At 46.7% G+C, this 17,530-nt stretch overlaps 1 protein-coding gene across 1 annotated transcript in view; it reads right to left on the bottom strand.

The window, feature by feature from the left end:
- The window catches only part of LOC140201822 (mitoferrin-1-like), a 45,578-nt gene extending 33,900 nt beyond the window's left edge, over window positions 1–11,678 (bottom strand). The window contains exon 1 of the mRNA XM_072266526.1: window positions 11,392–11,678. Coding sequence (XP_072122627.1) covers window positions 11,392–11,610 — 219 coding nt within the window. The 5' untranslated portion in view covers window positions 11,611–11,678. The remainder of the gene's footprint in view (window positions 1–11,391) is intronic.
- Between the last annotated feature and the right edge of the window lie 5,852 nt (window positions 11,679–17,530).

The raw sequence follows: 17,530 nt of genomic DNA on the forward strand, positions 1-17,530 counted from the left end.
GTTCTTTGAAGACTGAGTTCACCTCTGATGTCCTAGAAACAGAAGTTGCATCTTGGGAACAAATGCAGTAGAGATGAAGGAACTGAGAAAACAGAATTTTTTACAGGAGACAGGATGGGAAGAGATACAGTCAAGATAACCATAGGAATCAGAAGGTTTACAAAAGATGTTGCTCGACAGTTTGTCTCCAGAGAGGGGGGTGTCAAGTAAATTTAAGGGCAGAGTGGAAGTTAGAGGCAAAGTTGATGAAACTGACGAGCTCAGTATGAAGCAGCACCAATGCAGTCGTGAAGGTAGCAGAGGAAGAGCTGGGGAGCAATACCGGGGAAGGCTTGGAACGTGGACCGTCCTAAGTGGCCAGCAAGGGGGCAGACATAGCTGGTGCCATCTCATCCCATTTTCTCCAGACTCACCGGTCCATGATCTCTGCATGCCACAAAGAGGCCACCTTCAGAATGGAAGAACGATACCATATATTCCATCTGGATAGCCTCCTACCCACCTGGTTTCACCTATCACCTTCTAGCTATCCTCCCTCCCTCCCCCCACCCCACCTTTTCATCCTGATCTTCCTCCTTGCTCTCTAGTCCTGAAGAAGGGTCTCGGCCCAAAACGTAGACTGTTTATTAATTTCTAGAGATGATCTGCTGAGTGCCTCCAGCTCTGGGTTTCCAGCATCTGCACATTTTCTTGTATTTGTTTTCAGGATGAGGCTTTCCATTCAAATGCATTAGAGATATCTTCCTTTTCCAAAGAAGGAGTTTTCCCTTCCACTGCCAACAATGCTGCCCCCATCATCATCTTGCATAACAGAGATAAGAGTTCTCCTTGTCCTTACCCAAATCCCAATGGCCCTCTGTATACAACACATCACCCTCTAAAACTTCCATCTATAATACCACTAAGCACATCTTCCTCCCACTGCCCACCTCCACTCCCTACGTGACTCATAGTCATATTTTATTGATCCTGGTGGAAATTGGTTTTCGTTACAGTTGCACCCTAAATAATAAATAGTAATAGAACCATAAATAGTTAAATAGCAATATGTAAATTATGCCAGCAAATTATGAAATAAGTCCAGGACCAGCCTATTGGCTCAGGGTGTCTGATCCTCCAGGGGAGGAGTTGTAAAGTTTGATGGCCACAGGCAGGAATGACTTCCTATGACACTCTGTGTTGCATCTCAGTGGAATGAGTCTCTAGCTGAATGTACTCCTGTGCCCAACCAGTACATTATGTAGTGGATGGGAGACATTGACCAAGATGGCATGCAACTTAGACAGCATCCTCTTTTCAGACACCACCGTGAGCGAGTCCAGTTCCATCCCCACAACATCACTGGCCTTACGAATGAGTTTGTTGATGCTGATGGTGTCTGCTACCCTCAGCCTGCTGCACCAGCACACAACAGCAAACATGATCGCACTGGCCACCACAGACTCGTAGAACATCCTCAGCATCGTCTGGCAGATGCTAAAGGACCTCAGTCTCATCAGGAAATAGAGACCGCTCTGACCCTTCTTGTAGACAGCCTCTGCGTTCTTTGACCAGTCCAGTTTATTGTCAATTCGTATCCCCTGGTATTTGTAATCCTCCACCATGTCCACACTGACCCCCTGGATGGAAACAGGGGTCACCGGTACCTTAGCTCTCCTCAGGTCTACCAGCTCCTTAGTCTTTTTCACATTAAGCTGCAGATAATTCTGCTCACACCATGTGACAAAGTTTCTTACCGTAGCCCTGTACTCAGCCTCATCTCCCTTGCTGATGCATCCAACTATGGCAGAGTCATCAGAAAACTTCTGAAGATGACAAGACTCTGTGCAGTAGTTGGAAGTCCGAGGTGTAAATGGTGAAGAGAAAGGGAGACAAGACAGTCCCCTGTGGAGCCCCAGTGCTGACTCCCTTGTCTACTTGTCCCTCCCCACTGATCTCCCTCTCCTTGCAAACGTGACTAGTGGTACACCTGCCCCTTCACTTCTTCATCATTTGGACTCCAAACCATCGTTCAAGATGAGGTGGCACTTCACTTGTGATTATGTCAGGGTTATCTATTGTATCCAGCGCTCCCAGTGCAACCTCCTCTACATCAACGTAACCCGCTGCAGATGGGGGGGGGGGGGGGAAGAAGAGGGGTCACATTATCGAGCATCTTCACTCTGTCTGCCGCAAAAGGCAGGATCTCCCAGTGGCTACTTATTTCAATTCAACTTTCTGTTCCAACATGACTGTCCATGACCTCCTTTACTGCCACGGTCTGGCCAAACACCAGTTGGAGAAGCAACACCTTTTTGTCTGGATAACCTCCAACCAGATGGCATGAACATCAATTTCTCCAACCTCCGATAATGTGTCTCCCCTGCACCCCCCCCATCCCTCCTCTCTTATGCCACTCCCCATTCTGGTTACCCTCTCGCCCCTTTTCTTCTCACCTGCCCATCATCCCCCTCTGGTTCCCCTCCCCTTTCTTTTTGACTATTCTTTCAATCAGATTCCTCCCCCTTCAGCTTTTTACCTCTTCCACCTATCACCTCCCAGCTTTTCACTTCATCCCACCTGGTCTCACCTATCAGCTTGTACACCTTACCCCCTGCCCCACCTTATTCTGGCCACTATGCTCTTTACTGTTTACTCCCCTCCATAGATGCTGCTTGACTTGCTGAGTTTCCCCAACATTGTGCGTGCATTATTCAAGCTTTCTAGCATCTGCACAATCTCTCGTTTTTACAGTCGTTTCGATCCAGACGAGACAGATTGCAGATACTGGAAGCCTGGAGCAAAACACGGGAAATGCTAGAGGAACTCTGCAGGCCAGGCAGCAGCTATGGAGCGAAATGAATCGCCAACGTTTCAGGTCGAGACCCTTCATCAGGTCGAAAGACTGAATAAAGCTGTGGGGCAGGGCGAAGAACGAGCTGGTGGATGATAGGTGAATCAAGGTGAATGAGAAGTGGCATTGACGCAAGTAGCTGGGAGGGGATAGGTGGAAGAGAAAGGTCTGAACAAGATGGAATCTAATAGGGAAGGACAGTAGACCATGGAATAAAGGGAAGGAGATGGAGAACAAGGAGGAGGAAAGTGAAGGCAATACAGTAAGTTTAGACAATTCTTGTCTGCATCATGTGTTCCAGCCCCCGGAGTACCCAAGACCCCTTCAAAGAGCGGTGCCTCAGAAAGGCAGCATATGTTATTCTGGACCCCCATTACCAAGGACATGCCCTCTTCTCTTCGTTACCATCAGGAAAGAGGCACAGAAGCTTTACTTTACTTTATTGTCGCCAAACAATTGATACTAGAGCGTACAATCATCACAGCTATATATGATTCTGCGTTTTGCACTCCCTGGAGTACAAATCGATAGTAAGTATTAAAAATATAAATTATAAATCATAAATAGAAAATAGAAAAGGGAAAGTAAGGTAATGCAAAAAAAAAAAAAAACAAGAGGCAGGTCCGGATATTTGGAGGGTACGGCCCAGATCCGGGTCAAGATCTGTTCAGCAGTCTTAATCACAGTTGGAAAGAGGCTGTTCCCAAATCTGGCCATACGAGTCTTCAAGCTCCTGAGCCTTCTCCCGGAGGGAAGAGGGATGAAAAGTCTGTTGGCTGGGTGGGTCGTGTCCTTGATAATCCTGGCAGCACTGCTCCGACAGCGTGTGGTGTGAAGTGAGTCCAAAGACAGAAAACTGGTTTGCGTGATGTGCTGGGCTGTGTTCACGATCTTCTGCAGCTTCTTCCAGTCTTGGACAGGACAACTTCCATACCAGGTTGTGATGCACCCTAGAAGAATGCTTTCTACAGTGCATCTATAAAAAATAGTGAGGGTTTTAGGGGACAGGCCAAATTTCTTTAGTTTTCTCAGGAAGTAAGGGCACTGGCGGGCCTTCTTGGCAGTGGACTCTGCTTGGTTGGACCAAGTCAGGTCATTTGTGATATTGACCCCGAGGAATTGAAAGCTTTTGACCTGATCCACTTGCACACCACGGATGTAAATGGGGTCACGTAGTCCGCTACTCCTTCTGAAGTCAACAACCAACTCCTTCGTTTTGCTAACGTTGAGGGATAGATCATTGTCTTCGCACCATGCCACCAGGTTCCTAATTTCCTGTCGGTACTCAAACTCATCATTACCCGAGATACGGCCTACAATTGTTGTGTCATCAGCAAACTTATATATTGAGTTCAATGGAAACTTGGCTACACAATCATGGGTGTACAATGAGTACAGCAGGGGGCTGAGTACACAGCCTTTTGGGGCACCGGTGCTCAGAGTGATTGTAGAGGAGAGCTTGTCCACTACTTTTACAGCCTGGGTCCTGTCTGTGAGGAAGTTGAAGATCCAGCTGCAGATCTGAGTGCTAAGGCCCAGGTTCCGCAGCTTAGGAATCAGTTGATTTGGAATGATGGTGTTAAAGGCAGAGCTGTAGTCAATGAAAAGGCGCCTTACATATGTGTCTTTATTCTCCAGGTGTTCTAAGGGGGAATGTAGGGCCAGAGAGATGGTATCTGCCGTTGACCTGTTGCTCCGGTAGGCGAATTGTAAAGCCTCAAGGTTAACCGGTAGGCTGTGGTTGATGTGTGCCATAACCAATCTCTCGAAGCGCTTCATAGCAATTAATGTCAGAGCCACAGGTCCATAGTCATTCAGGCATGCCACCTTGCTCTTCTTTGGCACCGGGATTATCGTTGCCTTAAAATTCGAGGGGATCTTAGACTGAAGCAAGGAGTAGTTGAAGATGTCAGCAAACACTCCAGCTAGCTCGCTTGCACAGGCCCGGAGAACCCGTTCCGGGACGCCATCTGGGCCCGTCACCTTCCTTGGATTTATCTTCAGGAAGGCCCTTCTAACGTCCTCCTCGGTGACGATGAATCTTGATGCCACCAGGTCCGGTTCATCCAGAGGGAGCAGGACACTCCTCTTCTGTTCGGATCTTGTGTAGAATATGTTAAGTTCATCAGGAAGAGAAGTGCCACAGTTATTGATATTCCCAGCCTTTTCTTTGTACCCAGTGATCTCATTTAGACCCTGCCATTATCTGCTGGCATCCCTCTGGTTAGCCTTGGCTCGATATTGCCTCTTGGCGCCCTTAATGGCTTTCCAGAGTTCACGCCTGGATTCCGTGTAGCGGCTGGTATTCCCAGACCTAAAAGCCGCAGTTCTAGCCTTCAAAAGGGACTTGAACTCATAATTCATCCAAGGTTTCCAGTTAGGGCATACCCGCATCATCTTGCGAAACACATCTGTGCATTTCCAGATAAAGTCTGTGACAGCTGAGGCATACTCAGAGGTTAGCTGCCAAGTCCTTGAATACTAACCAGTCCACCGATTCAAAGCAGTCACGGAGGACCTCATCCATCTCCTCTGTCCAACACGACACTACTTTTGTCACCGTGACCTCCCGCTTCAGTTTCTGTTTGTAAGCCGGGAGAAGGAGTACGGCCTGACGGTCCGATTTTCCGAAATGAGGTTGTGGGACAGAACTGTAGGCATCCTTGACTGCTGTGTAGCAGTGGTCAAGTATATTCTGGCCTCTAGTGGGGCAGGAGACATGTTGGTATAACTTTGGCAGCGCCTTTCTGAGATTGGTCTGGTTAAAGTTCCCGGCTGTAATGAACAAAGCTTCCAGATACCTGGTCTCAAGTTCACTAACGTTGGCATACAGTATGTTCAGAGCACACTCCACGTCCGCCGGGGGGGGGCGGGGGGAAGAGAAATGTAGACTGCTGTCAGTATGACCGAGGTGAACTCCTGTGGCAGATAGTAAGGACGACACTTCACCAACAGGTGTTCCAGGTCCGGGCTGCAGGAGCTTGTCAGTGCCACTGTGTCTGTGTGGACAGTGGACACATGCACACACTCAGCAATTTAGGAATAGCTTCGTCCCCTTTGCTATCCAATTTCTAAATCGACATTGAACCCATGAACACTACCTCACTTTTTATCATTTCTGTTCTTGTACCATTTTTAATATATATACACACACACACACACACACACACACACACACACACACACACACACACCAATTGATTTTTTTCCTATATTTGTCATGTATTGCATTGCATTGCTGCTGCTAAATTAACAAATTTCACGACATATGTTGGTGGCATTTAACCCAATTTTGATGCAACGTAACTTGCAATATACCATACCCTATGCAGATAAATGATTTCAATTTGCTTGTTCGCAGTACTGGAAGCAGTTCCACAGCAACTTAAAGAACAAGCTCCCAGCACAAATGGCCGTTTCTGGTACAGCAGAAAGAGTTGTGTGAAGTCAAGCCGGTCAGGCAGGGACACGGACAGGCAAGGTTTACTGCCAGGTTCCTAACCTGGGGTCCACGGACCCCTTGGTTAATGGTAGGGGTCTGTGGCATAAAAAAGGGTTGGGAACCCCAGGAGAGAGATATGGGCAACTTGGCCAGCTAGGATGAGTTGGGCAAAACTGTCTCTACGACTCTAATAACACATGGAGCATGAATAGAGTTTAAAGCAATGCTCTGTTTAACAGACAGGCTATTTGAATATTCTATTCATGCAGAGAAAGGCTCCAGAGTGATTTGACTTGTAACAGCCATAATCCTGCCACTTACAATGGAACAGCCAACCACTGCTACAGCAGAAAGTCGTCTCGTTGTAAACTTCTCAGTAAACATAATTCATCGGTAAACTTATAGGCTGCCCAAGAGAGCAGCGCCAAGCTGATAATTAAACTAGATACATCTTAACTCAACAAATAAACCACGGAGAAATATGCTACAAAGAGAGATATCCCGGTGTTATTTCTTTATGGAATGCATTCATACCCTAGGGCATCACTGTCTCTGCATTGTTTTATAAAGAATGCATGCCTGCCCAAGTGGATAAACTACTGGTTACGATGCATTGCACCCCAGGCAAGAGTCACAGTGCTCAAGAGAACGTAATCATTGCTATGATATAACCCACAGTCAATGATTTATGCAGATGTACTCCTCAGGTACAAAGGTCAAGTTATCCTACAGACAAGCACTCTGAATATAGAAAAACTTCTGGTGAGTACAAATTACAATATAAAGGAGTGTTCTCTGAAAGAGACGTCTCACTGGTTTGCATAAAATGCACGGCCAAGAATATAAGTCCTTGTTACTTTACATGAATGCTTCCTCTACTGTATAAAACAGCACATTTCACAAACAGTCTCAGCACTGTATGTAGCACACACCAGTTTGCCAAGGTGTAGAGGCATGGTTAATGTATTGTTTCAAATGTCCCGTGACAATTAGAGAATCCCCTTAATATGAGGCTCTTCCTCCAAGAGGACCGTAACCTTGTCGTTGGGTTTGGAGGCATGCGTCTCCTCCTCAATCGCATCCTCTCCCAGAGTGAATTCCATTCATTTAAAGCAGGGGTTCCTAACCTTGCTTAACGGTATTGGTCCAAGGCATAATATAAATTGGGAACCCCTGATTAGGGGCACAATGGATATGATCTTCAATGATCATAATCTTCCAAAGAGAACTACAGGGAACAGCATCAACCACCAAGAGATTTTGGTGACTTTAGACTATCCCCAGACCCCATCAGCTGGGGTGGCCTGTGGGAGGTAACCTTTCCAAATTTGGCTACCTGCAGAAGTTCTTCTACACGATGCAGAAACACTATGCCACCATGGAATTAATGACATTAATGAACAGGACCACAACAAACAAACCTTAGTGCAGAGTGGTGTCAAGCAACGCTCTATCATCGCTAAGACACTTATTAATGTTTCTTGCACGGTGGTGCATCTTACTTCTAACTGAGTTCACTGTTGTAGTGGAGCCAAGCCACAGAACAAAGTTCTATTTACATCTTCAGTCCAACAGCCAAAATCAGCCCCAATCCCAGTAAGTGGCAATTGTTAATACGCTCAGAGACTGCACTCCAAAAGTCATAGCCAGCTCAACCCATGAAGCTCACAAGAGAGTGAAAAAGCTCTTGAGCAATCCACCCCGCCATACAATATCAATCTTCGACAGTTAAAGTTCAGAGACACTGAAAAATTTGAAACACTTCCACCATCTCGCAAGGCAACTCTCAATTACGGTAGACAATGATGACTGCCTCGGGTGGAAAATGTGTTCAGCGTGCAGCATGCATCCCTGCAACGGGCTATAACTCAAATAGGAAAGCAACATGAGAAAACACTACCTAGACCTCAATATTGAGGGATAAAATAGGGATAAGGTTACCTCAGAGCACTAGCCTGCTATTGTATGCAGCATACTATCCAGTCCCAAAGATCGCGGATACACACCTCCCACCCACCTCCAACTCCTGCCTCATCTGTGGAAGAACCTGCAGTTCTCATATTGCCCTCTTTAGCCACTTTAGACCCACAAACCTTGGAGGAATACCTTCTTCTATAATATGAACAGTCCCAGAGAGTGCCCTAGAGTCACAAAGCCTACGGGTTAGCATGCAGTAAGCATGCACTTGTGTCTTTAGGAATAAAGCTGAGGTAGTATATTATAATGCTACCAGCTACAGAAATAACAGGGAAATCCACTAATCACAGCAGTCCCAATGCCCCTGAATACACAACCATAGATTAGAACAGATATCGTCATCTCCTGATTGATCCCAGATTAAAGAGTAATGCCAGGTTTATGATTTCTCATTCTATCGTCCAGCACACTCACATCTACGGCGTGAAGTGCTTTGTAAGTTTGGTTACGACTAGGATCAATTTCTGACTATGCAAGGACCGGAGCCACTGTAATTTGCCTTTCGCCACAGTAGGTCTGCAGTGAATGTAATCTCATTGGCTCATCACCTGGACAGGATGCCATATATCGACTACGGCTCAGCGTTTAACACAATTATTCCAAAGGCTCTGATCAAAAAAAGCTCCAAAACCTGGACCTCTGTACCTCCCTACCTCCCTCTGCAACTGGATCCTCGAGGTCTGTGCAGATTGGAAATAACATCTCCACCCACTGATAATCAGCAGGGATGTGTGCTCAGCCCACCGCCCTACTCTCTCTACATCCATGACTGTGTGGCCTGGCACAGCCCAAATGCTATCCATAAACTTGCAGTCTCATAATCTCAAGGTCGTGAGCTTGCTCGTTTCTCACGCGGGGCACTAGTTTACAACTTTCTGCAGCTTATTTCGATCCTGTGTAGTGCACGCCCCCCCCCCCCCCCGGTAGAGAGATTAGCTCAACCCAGGTTCATTTCCACCACTGTCTGTGAGTAGCTTGTACCTTCTCCCCATGACCGCGTGGGTTTCATCCAGGTGCTTCAGTTACTTCCCGCAATTCAAAGACAGAACAGTTGGTAAATTAACTGGTCATTGTAAACTGTCCCATAATTAGGCTAGGATTAAACCAGGGAATTGCTGGGGGGTGTGGCTCAAAGGGCTGGAAGGGCCTATTGTGTGCTTTATCTCTATAACTATACAACTATTGTTGGCAGAAATTCAGAAGGTGATGAGAGATACAGGAGCGAGACAGATCAGCTGGGTTGCGTGATGTCGCAACAACCTTGCACTCAAAGTCAGTAAGACCAAAGAATTGATTGTGGGCTTCAGAAAGGGCAAGACAAGGTCCTTATCGAGGGATCAGAAATGGAAAGGATAAACAATTTCCATTTTCTGGGTGTCAACATCTGATAATCTATCCTGTGCCCAACATATCGATGCAGTTACAAAGAAGGCATGAGAGTGGCTATATTACATTAGGAGACTGAGGAGCTTTTGTATGTCACCAAAGACACTGACTAATTTCTCCAGACATCCATGGAGAGCATTCTAACTGGCTGTATCACCGCCTGGTATTGTATGTGTGGGCCGGGGGGGGGGGCACAGGATCGAAATAAGCCGCAAAGAGGTGTAAACTCAGTCAGCTCCATCATGGGCACTGGCCTCCTCAGCTTCCAGGACCTCCTCAAGGAGTGATGCCTCAGAGAGATGGCATCCATCATCAAGGACTCATCACCCAAAATATGCACTCTTTCCATTGTTACCATCAGGATGGAGGAACAGAAGCCTGAACCCACACACTACAGTTCAAGAATAATTTCTTCCCCTCTTCCAGATTTCTGAACGGACATTGAACCTATGAACATCATCTCACTACTTTTCTTTTGTTGCACATTTAACTGTTTTATATATACACTTACTGTAATATACAGTTTAATTATGTACTGCTGCCAAAAGCAACAAATTTCAATTCATATGCCAGTGATATTAAACCAGATTCTGATTCTGCAGTGTACAGGCATATATCCTGACCCTTCACATCATGACCCCTTACCAAGAGATTAATATTCTAATCTCAAAAAAAACTTGACATGTCACCATCAACCCTTAATTTTTTAATCGATGCATTACAGCTTGTTACGGCATCTGCTCCACCAGTTACCACAAGAATCGGCAGAGCGATGTGGACACAGCTCAGTACATTAGGGAAACCAGCCACCCTGCATCGACTCGGTCTGTATTTCTCACTCAGTAAAACAAGTAACATAATCAAAGACCTCTCCCACTCCTTTCCTGGCCCTTCCCATTGGACAAAGCCAAAATTCAGATCATGTGCAGCTCGGACGGTCGGTGGTAGGGTTGAACTGTTCTCCAATCTTGGGAGCTTACTCGCAAACACTTCTTTGCCATGCGACCAAAAGTATATAAAGGCTAAGCATTCGGAGGACACACCACAAATAAAAGCACACTCATGATGTCTCCTTGTTTGGTGACGAAACGTTTGCAAGTAAATTACCAAGATCAGAACAACTCAACCCAACCCAACGAAGTCAAAAGCCTGAAGGCATATACTATCAGGCTCAAGGATAGGTTCTACCTAACTGTTATAAGACTATTGAGTAGTTCCCTAGAATGATAAGATGGACTCTTGACCTCACAATCTACCTTATTAGGATTTTGCACCTTATTGTCTACGTGCACTGTACTTTCTCAATAGCTATTGTATTTGATTCTGCATCCTGTTTTGTTTTTAACTGTTACTTCAATGCAATGTATATAGCTGATCTATATGACCAGCTTTTCACTCTACCACTGGTAAAGTGAACAGCCCTGGGTAATTGGAGTCAGTGTTTTATGTAACTTTCTCTCCAGACCTGAGTGCCTAGTGTCCTGCTCCTTATTCAGTGCTGCTGGCTGATAACTATTGACACTATTCAGAACCCAGTGTTCAGTTGCCTGACTGCCAGTCACCAATGGCATTCACACCAGCATCCACTGCCCCTGCACCTACCCTCGCCACCCCAACACCAAGCGCCCAACAAACCAGTACTCATTGCCCCAGCACCCACCGGCCGTGCCACCAATCATCCATCAGTGGCCCATGCTCCGAACCACGTGCCAGGGGAACGGAGGGGGCTGTCAATTCCCGTCGCTGTACCCACCTTCACTGAGTCGATAGGGAACATGAGCGAGTGCTCCAGGATCCCAGCCACCGAGCCCGCTAGCATGTGCGCCTTGACCGAAGCGCTTTCGGGCAGAGACTCGTAGACGTCAACGGACGCGGAGTCCGGCCCGGTGGCCTGCACCTCCGCCCGGGGATCCATCAGGAGACGAGGGGGGCGGCGGAGACCGCGCTCCGAGCCGACACAACCCACCTCCATGGACAGGGGGACTAGCCCGCTCCCGGCTCCCGGCGCCCGGCTTATAGACCAAGCTCCACCCCCTGATGCTCACGGTCGTCCCGGCGTGACAGACGTACCCCCTCGTTACGTAACATGACAGACAGACCTGAGCACCAATCACTTCGCAAATGTCCTCCAGTCACGAGGGCAAAAGAGGCGGGATTTGTTGGGCAGCACCCATCAAATGGAGGAACGGGGAGGTGCCTACAGTCCATTTGCACCAATGGAAATTCGGAATGAACTTAAAATTGATTGGTCTATATGCCTATCAATCAAGGGCAACGTTCCGTTAAGTGACCAATGACAGTAAAAGTCTTGCCCACCTAGTGAATGGAACGCCCTGGTTATTTATGGATGATTTCGGAGCCAAAGTTAAAATAAATATTGCAAACAACTTTGCAATCCAACTTTACCTTGCGGAAAAATATGCATTTTCACTGTTTCTGAAAAATCAGTAATCATTTTCACTGGATTAGGATTTGTTTGTGGTGCGATTCACTGTGAATTGTATTTTTGGGGCGAAATCGTCACATTTCATGAATCTAGTTTTTTTTTAAATTATCAGATTTAATCATTGAGGGTGAACCGAATTCAGTAACGTCTTAAGGTAAAGTCGAAGTTGGTCGCAGAGTTAACTTGGCAAAATTTCCAACTGTTAACGTCAGTCTAACCTTCGGGCGTAGCTGGCTCTTTTCGCAAAAATGGACATTTGAGATAAACAGACGGTTTCGTGCAACTGAGCAGGTGGCTGACGAGGGAACCAGATAGGAATGGGCGAATGTGCAAAGTAGAGAAGTCATAGCTGCAGCACGAAATTTTCAAATCAATGAGGCAATCAAGAGGGTCAAAATGACGTGGCCAGCTCCATGAGTAATATACCCGTGCTCACCAAGTGGGATCAGCTTCCGGTTTAAGTTGCTCATTCCTTGCTTTCAAATTCCCCGATTGTCTCCCTAGTTGTGTAACATTCTTCAGGCCTACAACCTCCTGAAGACGGAGTGAGCCTGACTTTCTTCCCCTGCACTCTCCTGATTTTATATTGCTTCGTCGGCTGTACGAACTAAATACTGTAGATCCTAAAGTTCTTTCTCTCTTATTCAAGTCAGTTATTGTCACAGACACATGTACGGTGATGTATTACAATGAAAAATCTCGTTTTTAGCAGAATCATTGGCACATGAATTCTGACAATACAAAAAATAAGTCTTACATTAATTCTAAAAAGTACACAAGTAAATTAATTATCAGAGTACATATATCTCACCACTTACAACCCTGAGATTCATTTTCTGCAGGGATACTTAGCAAATCTATGGAATCGTAACTATAACAGGATCAATGAAAGACCAACCAGAGTGCAAAAGAAAAACTGAGCAAATGCAAATATAAATAAATAGCAGTAAATAACGAGAACATGAAAAGATAAAGAGTCCTTAAAGTGAACTCTACGCTTCTTTTAGGATTCCAGACCTAATCAGTTCCCCTCTACCACCACTCTGCTCCGTCTAGCAGAATTAGTCCTTATTCTTAATAATTTCTCCTTTGGCTCCTCCCACTTCCTCCAAACTAAAGGTGTAGCCATGGGCACCTGTATGGGTCCTAGCTATGCCTGCCTTTTTGTTGGCTTTGTGGAACAATCTATGTTCCGTGCCTATTCTGGTATCTGTCCCCCACTTTTCCTTCGCTACATCGACGACTGCATTGGCGCTGCTTCCTGCACGCATGCAGAACTCGTTGACTTTATTAACTTTGCCTCCAACTTTCACCCTGCCCTCAAGTTTACCTGGTCCATTTCCGACACCTCCCTCCCCTTTCTAGATCTTTCTGTCTCTGTCTCTGGAGACAGCTTATCCACTGATGTCTACTATAAGCCTACTGACCATCACAGCTATCTGGACTATTCCTCTTCTCACCCTGTCTCTTGCAAAAACACCATCCCCTCCCCGCAATTCCTCCGTCTCCGCCGCATCTGCTCTCAGGATGAGGCTTTTCATTCTAGGACGAGGGAGATGTCTTCCTTTCTTAAAGAAAGGGGCTTCCCTTCCTCCACTATCAAATCTGCCCTTAAACGCATCTCCCCCATTTCACATACATCTGCTCTCACTCCATCCTCCTGACACCCCACTAGGAATAGGGTTCCCCTGGTCCTCACCTACCACCCCACCAGCCTCCAGGTCCAACATATTATTCTCCATAACTTCCGCCACCTCCAACGGGATCCCACCACTAAGCACATCTTTCCCTCCCCCCCCCTCTGCATTCCGCAGGGATCGCTCCCTACACAACTCCCTTGTCCATTCGTCCCCCCCATCCCTCCCCACTGATCTCCCTCCTGGCACTTATCCGTGTAAGCGGAACAAGTGCTACACATGCCCTTACACTTCCTCCCTTACCACCATTCAGGGCCCCAAACAGTCCTTCCAGGTGAGGCAACACTTCACCTGTGAGTCGACTGGGGTGATATACTGCGTCCGGTGCTCCCGATGTGGCCTTTTATATATTGGCGAGACCCGACGCAGACTGGGAGACCGCTTTGCTGAACATCTACGCTCTGTCCGCCAGAGAAAGCAGGATCTCCCAGTGGCCACATATTTTAATTCCACATCCCATTCCCATTCTGACATGTCTATCCACAGCCTCCTCTACTGTAAAGATGAAGCCACACTCAGGTTGGAGGAACAACACCTTATATTCCGTCTGGGTAACCTCCAACCTGATGGCATGAACATTGACTTCTCTAACTTCCGCTAAGGCCCCACCTCCCCCTCATACCCCATCTGTTACTCATTTTTATGCACACATCCTTTCTCTCACTCTCCTTTTTCTCCCTCTGTCCCTCTTAATATACCTCTTGCCCATCCTCTGGGTCCCCCCCCCCTTATCTTTCTTCCCGGACCTCCTGTCCCATGATCCTCTCGTATCCCCTTTTGCCTATCACCTGTCCAGCTCTTGGCTCCATCCCTCCCCCTCCTGTCTTCTCCTATCATTTTGGATCTCCCCCTCCCCCTCCAACTTTCAAATCCCTTACTCACTCTTCCTTCAGTTAATCCTGACGAAGGGTCTCGGCCTGAAACATCGACTGCACCTCTTCCTACAGATGCTGCCTGGCCTGCTGCGTTCACCAGCAACTTTGATGTGTGTTGCTTAAAGTGAGATAATTGGTTGTGGGAAATTCTCAATGGATGGGCAAATGAGTGTAGTTATCCCCTTTTGTTCAAGAGCCTGATTGTTGTGTGGTAGTAACTCTTCTTGAACCTGGTGGTGTGAGTCCTGAGGCACTTGTACCTTTTACGTACAAGTAGGTGATAAAAAAGACTGAGCAATACAAGACAGTTGTGCAAAAAAAAATCAATCATAGACAAGGGACTTCAGATATGTTGACTGTCCGTTTCCCCCTATGTATGGTGTCTGACCCGCTGAACTTCTCTAGTGCTTTGTGTGTTACCATAAGATATTGGAGCAGAAGTAGGCCATTTGGCCCACATCAGAGACAAGTCGATGCTAGTACAGGAGGTGGTGTATTGTGTTCCATTGGTGACGCAGGATTAGAATTGTTTAAAATCACTGAAGAACCTGACAGTTGTAGCTGTTCCTGAAACTGGACTTCTGGCTCCTGTGCCTTGTGCTCAGTGGTAGCAGCAAGAAGAGGGCGTGTCGTAAACACAAAATAATCTGCAGATGCTGGGGTCAAAGCAACACACAAAACATGCCGGAGGAACTCAGCAGGTCGGGCAGCAGGATGCTGCCCGACCTGCTGAGTTCCTCCAGCGTATTGTGAGTGTTGAAGAAGAAGGCATGACCTGGGTGGTGGGGATACTTGATGATAGATGTAGCCTTCTTGAGGCAGCACCTCGTACAGATACTCTCAATGGTGGAGATGACTATGTCCAATACTCTCTACAATTTCCAATGTTCCTCCATGTTAGAACTGCCTACCAGGCTATGAATGCAAGTATTCACAGTACTTTCAATAGTGCATTTGTAGAATATTGTGAGAGTAATTGGTAACATTCAAAGTTCAAAGTAAATTTTAATATCTAGGTGCGTATGTATCACCATATACATTTTTGTGGGCATATTCATTACAAGGCATCCATTAGTCTTGTGAGACAGTAGATCTGCTCCTGGAAAGTCTTCACTCTCCAGGGTGCAGGCCTGAGCAAGGTTATATGGAAGACCGGCAGTTGCCCATGCTGCAAGTCTCCCCTCTCCATGACACCGATGTTGTCCGAGGGAAGGGCAAGGGCCGATACAGCTTGGCACCAGTGTCGTCACAGAGCACTGTGTGGTTAAGTGCCTTGCTCAAGGACACAACACACTGCCTCGTCTTCAGGCCGCTAGTCCAATGCCTTAAACACTTGGCCACATGCCCACATCATTAAATTCATAATATTCATCATATTCATTATCATATTCATTAAATCTATGGAATAATAACCATAACAGAATCAATGGAAGTCCATTCAAGCAGAGTGCAGAAGACAACAAACTTCAAATAAAAGAAATAATAATAATAATAATAATAAAAAATAAGCAATAAATATCAAGAATGAGATGAAGAATCCTTGAAAGTGAGGCCATAGGTTGTGGGAACATTTCAATGATGGAGCAAGTGAAGTTGAGTGAAGTTTTCCCTTTCGTTCAAGAGCCTGATGGTTGAGGGGTAGAAGTTGTTCCTGAACCTGGCAGTGTGAGTCCTGAGGCTCCTGTACCTTCTTCCTGATGGCAGCAGCGAGAAGAGAGCATGACCTGGGAGGTGGGGGTTCCTAATGATGGATGCTGCTTTCCTATAATGGCATTTCATGTAGAGGGGATGATTTTTTGAAGACTACAAATTTCACTAGGTTTTGTCGTCTTGGCTGTCTACCATCACAAAGGACAATATCGTAGAGTCCCACAGCACAGAAATGTGCCTTTTGTCCATCCATACTATCATATTCTTCTCCCAGTAGCCACCCACTTCAACTCTGCTTCCCACTCCCATTCAGATATGTCCATACATGGCCTCCTCTATGGCCATGATGAGGCTAAACTCAGGTTGGAGGAGCAACACCTCATATACCGTCTAGGTAGTCTCCAGCCCCTTGGTATGAACATAGAATTCTCCAACTTCTGGTAATTCCCTCCCCCTCCCTTCCCCTATCCCTATGTCACTTTGCCCCCTCCCCCACCTGCCTACCACCTCCCTCATGGTTCCGCTTCCTTCTACTACCCATTGTGTTTTTCCATATTCTTTCTTCACCTTTCCTGCCTATCACCTCCCTGCCTCCCTTCCCCCACCCCTTTATCTTTTCCCTTACTGGTTTTTCACCTGGAACCTACCAGCCTTCTCCTTCCCACCCTCCCCCCATCTTCTTTATAGGGCCTCTGCCCCTTCCCCCTACAGTCCTGACGAAGGGTTCCGGCCCGAAACGTCGATTGGTCGTTTCCACTGATGCTGCCCGACCTGCTGAGTTCCTCCAGTGTGTTGTGAGTGTTGCTTTGACCCCAGCATCTGCAGATTATTTTGTGTCTATCATATTCTTCATTTATAGGCACCTGTTAGTCTTGTGAGACCATGGATTTGCGCCTTGGAAGGTTTCCAGGGCGCAGGCCTGGGCAAGGTTGTATGGAAGACCGGCAGTTGCCCATGCTGCAAGTCTCCCCTCTCCACGCCACCGATGTTGTCGAAGGGAAGGGTACTAGGTGTCGTCATGGAGCAATGTGTTGTTAAGTGCCTTGCTCAAGGACACAACACGCTGCCTCAGCTGAGGCTCAAACTAGAGACCTTCAGATCACTAGACCGACGCCTAACCCACTTGGCCACATGACAACACCTTTCTTCATTATACCAGTCTAATCTACAGCCTTCTATACCATGGAGATTCCTGTGCTCATCCACACATTTTAGATGGAGTGA

The sequence above is a fragment of the Mobula birostris genome, chromosome 8, assembly GCF_030028105.1.
Source record: "Mobula birostris isolate sMobBir1 chromosome 8, sMobBir1.hap1, whole genome shotgun sequence".
Classification (NCBI taxonomy): Eukaryota; Metazoa; Chordata; class Chondrichthyes; order Myliobatiformes; family Myliobatidae; genus Mobula; species Mobula birostris.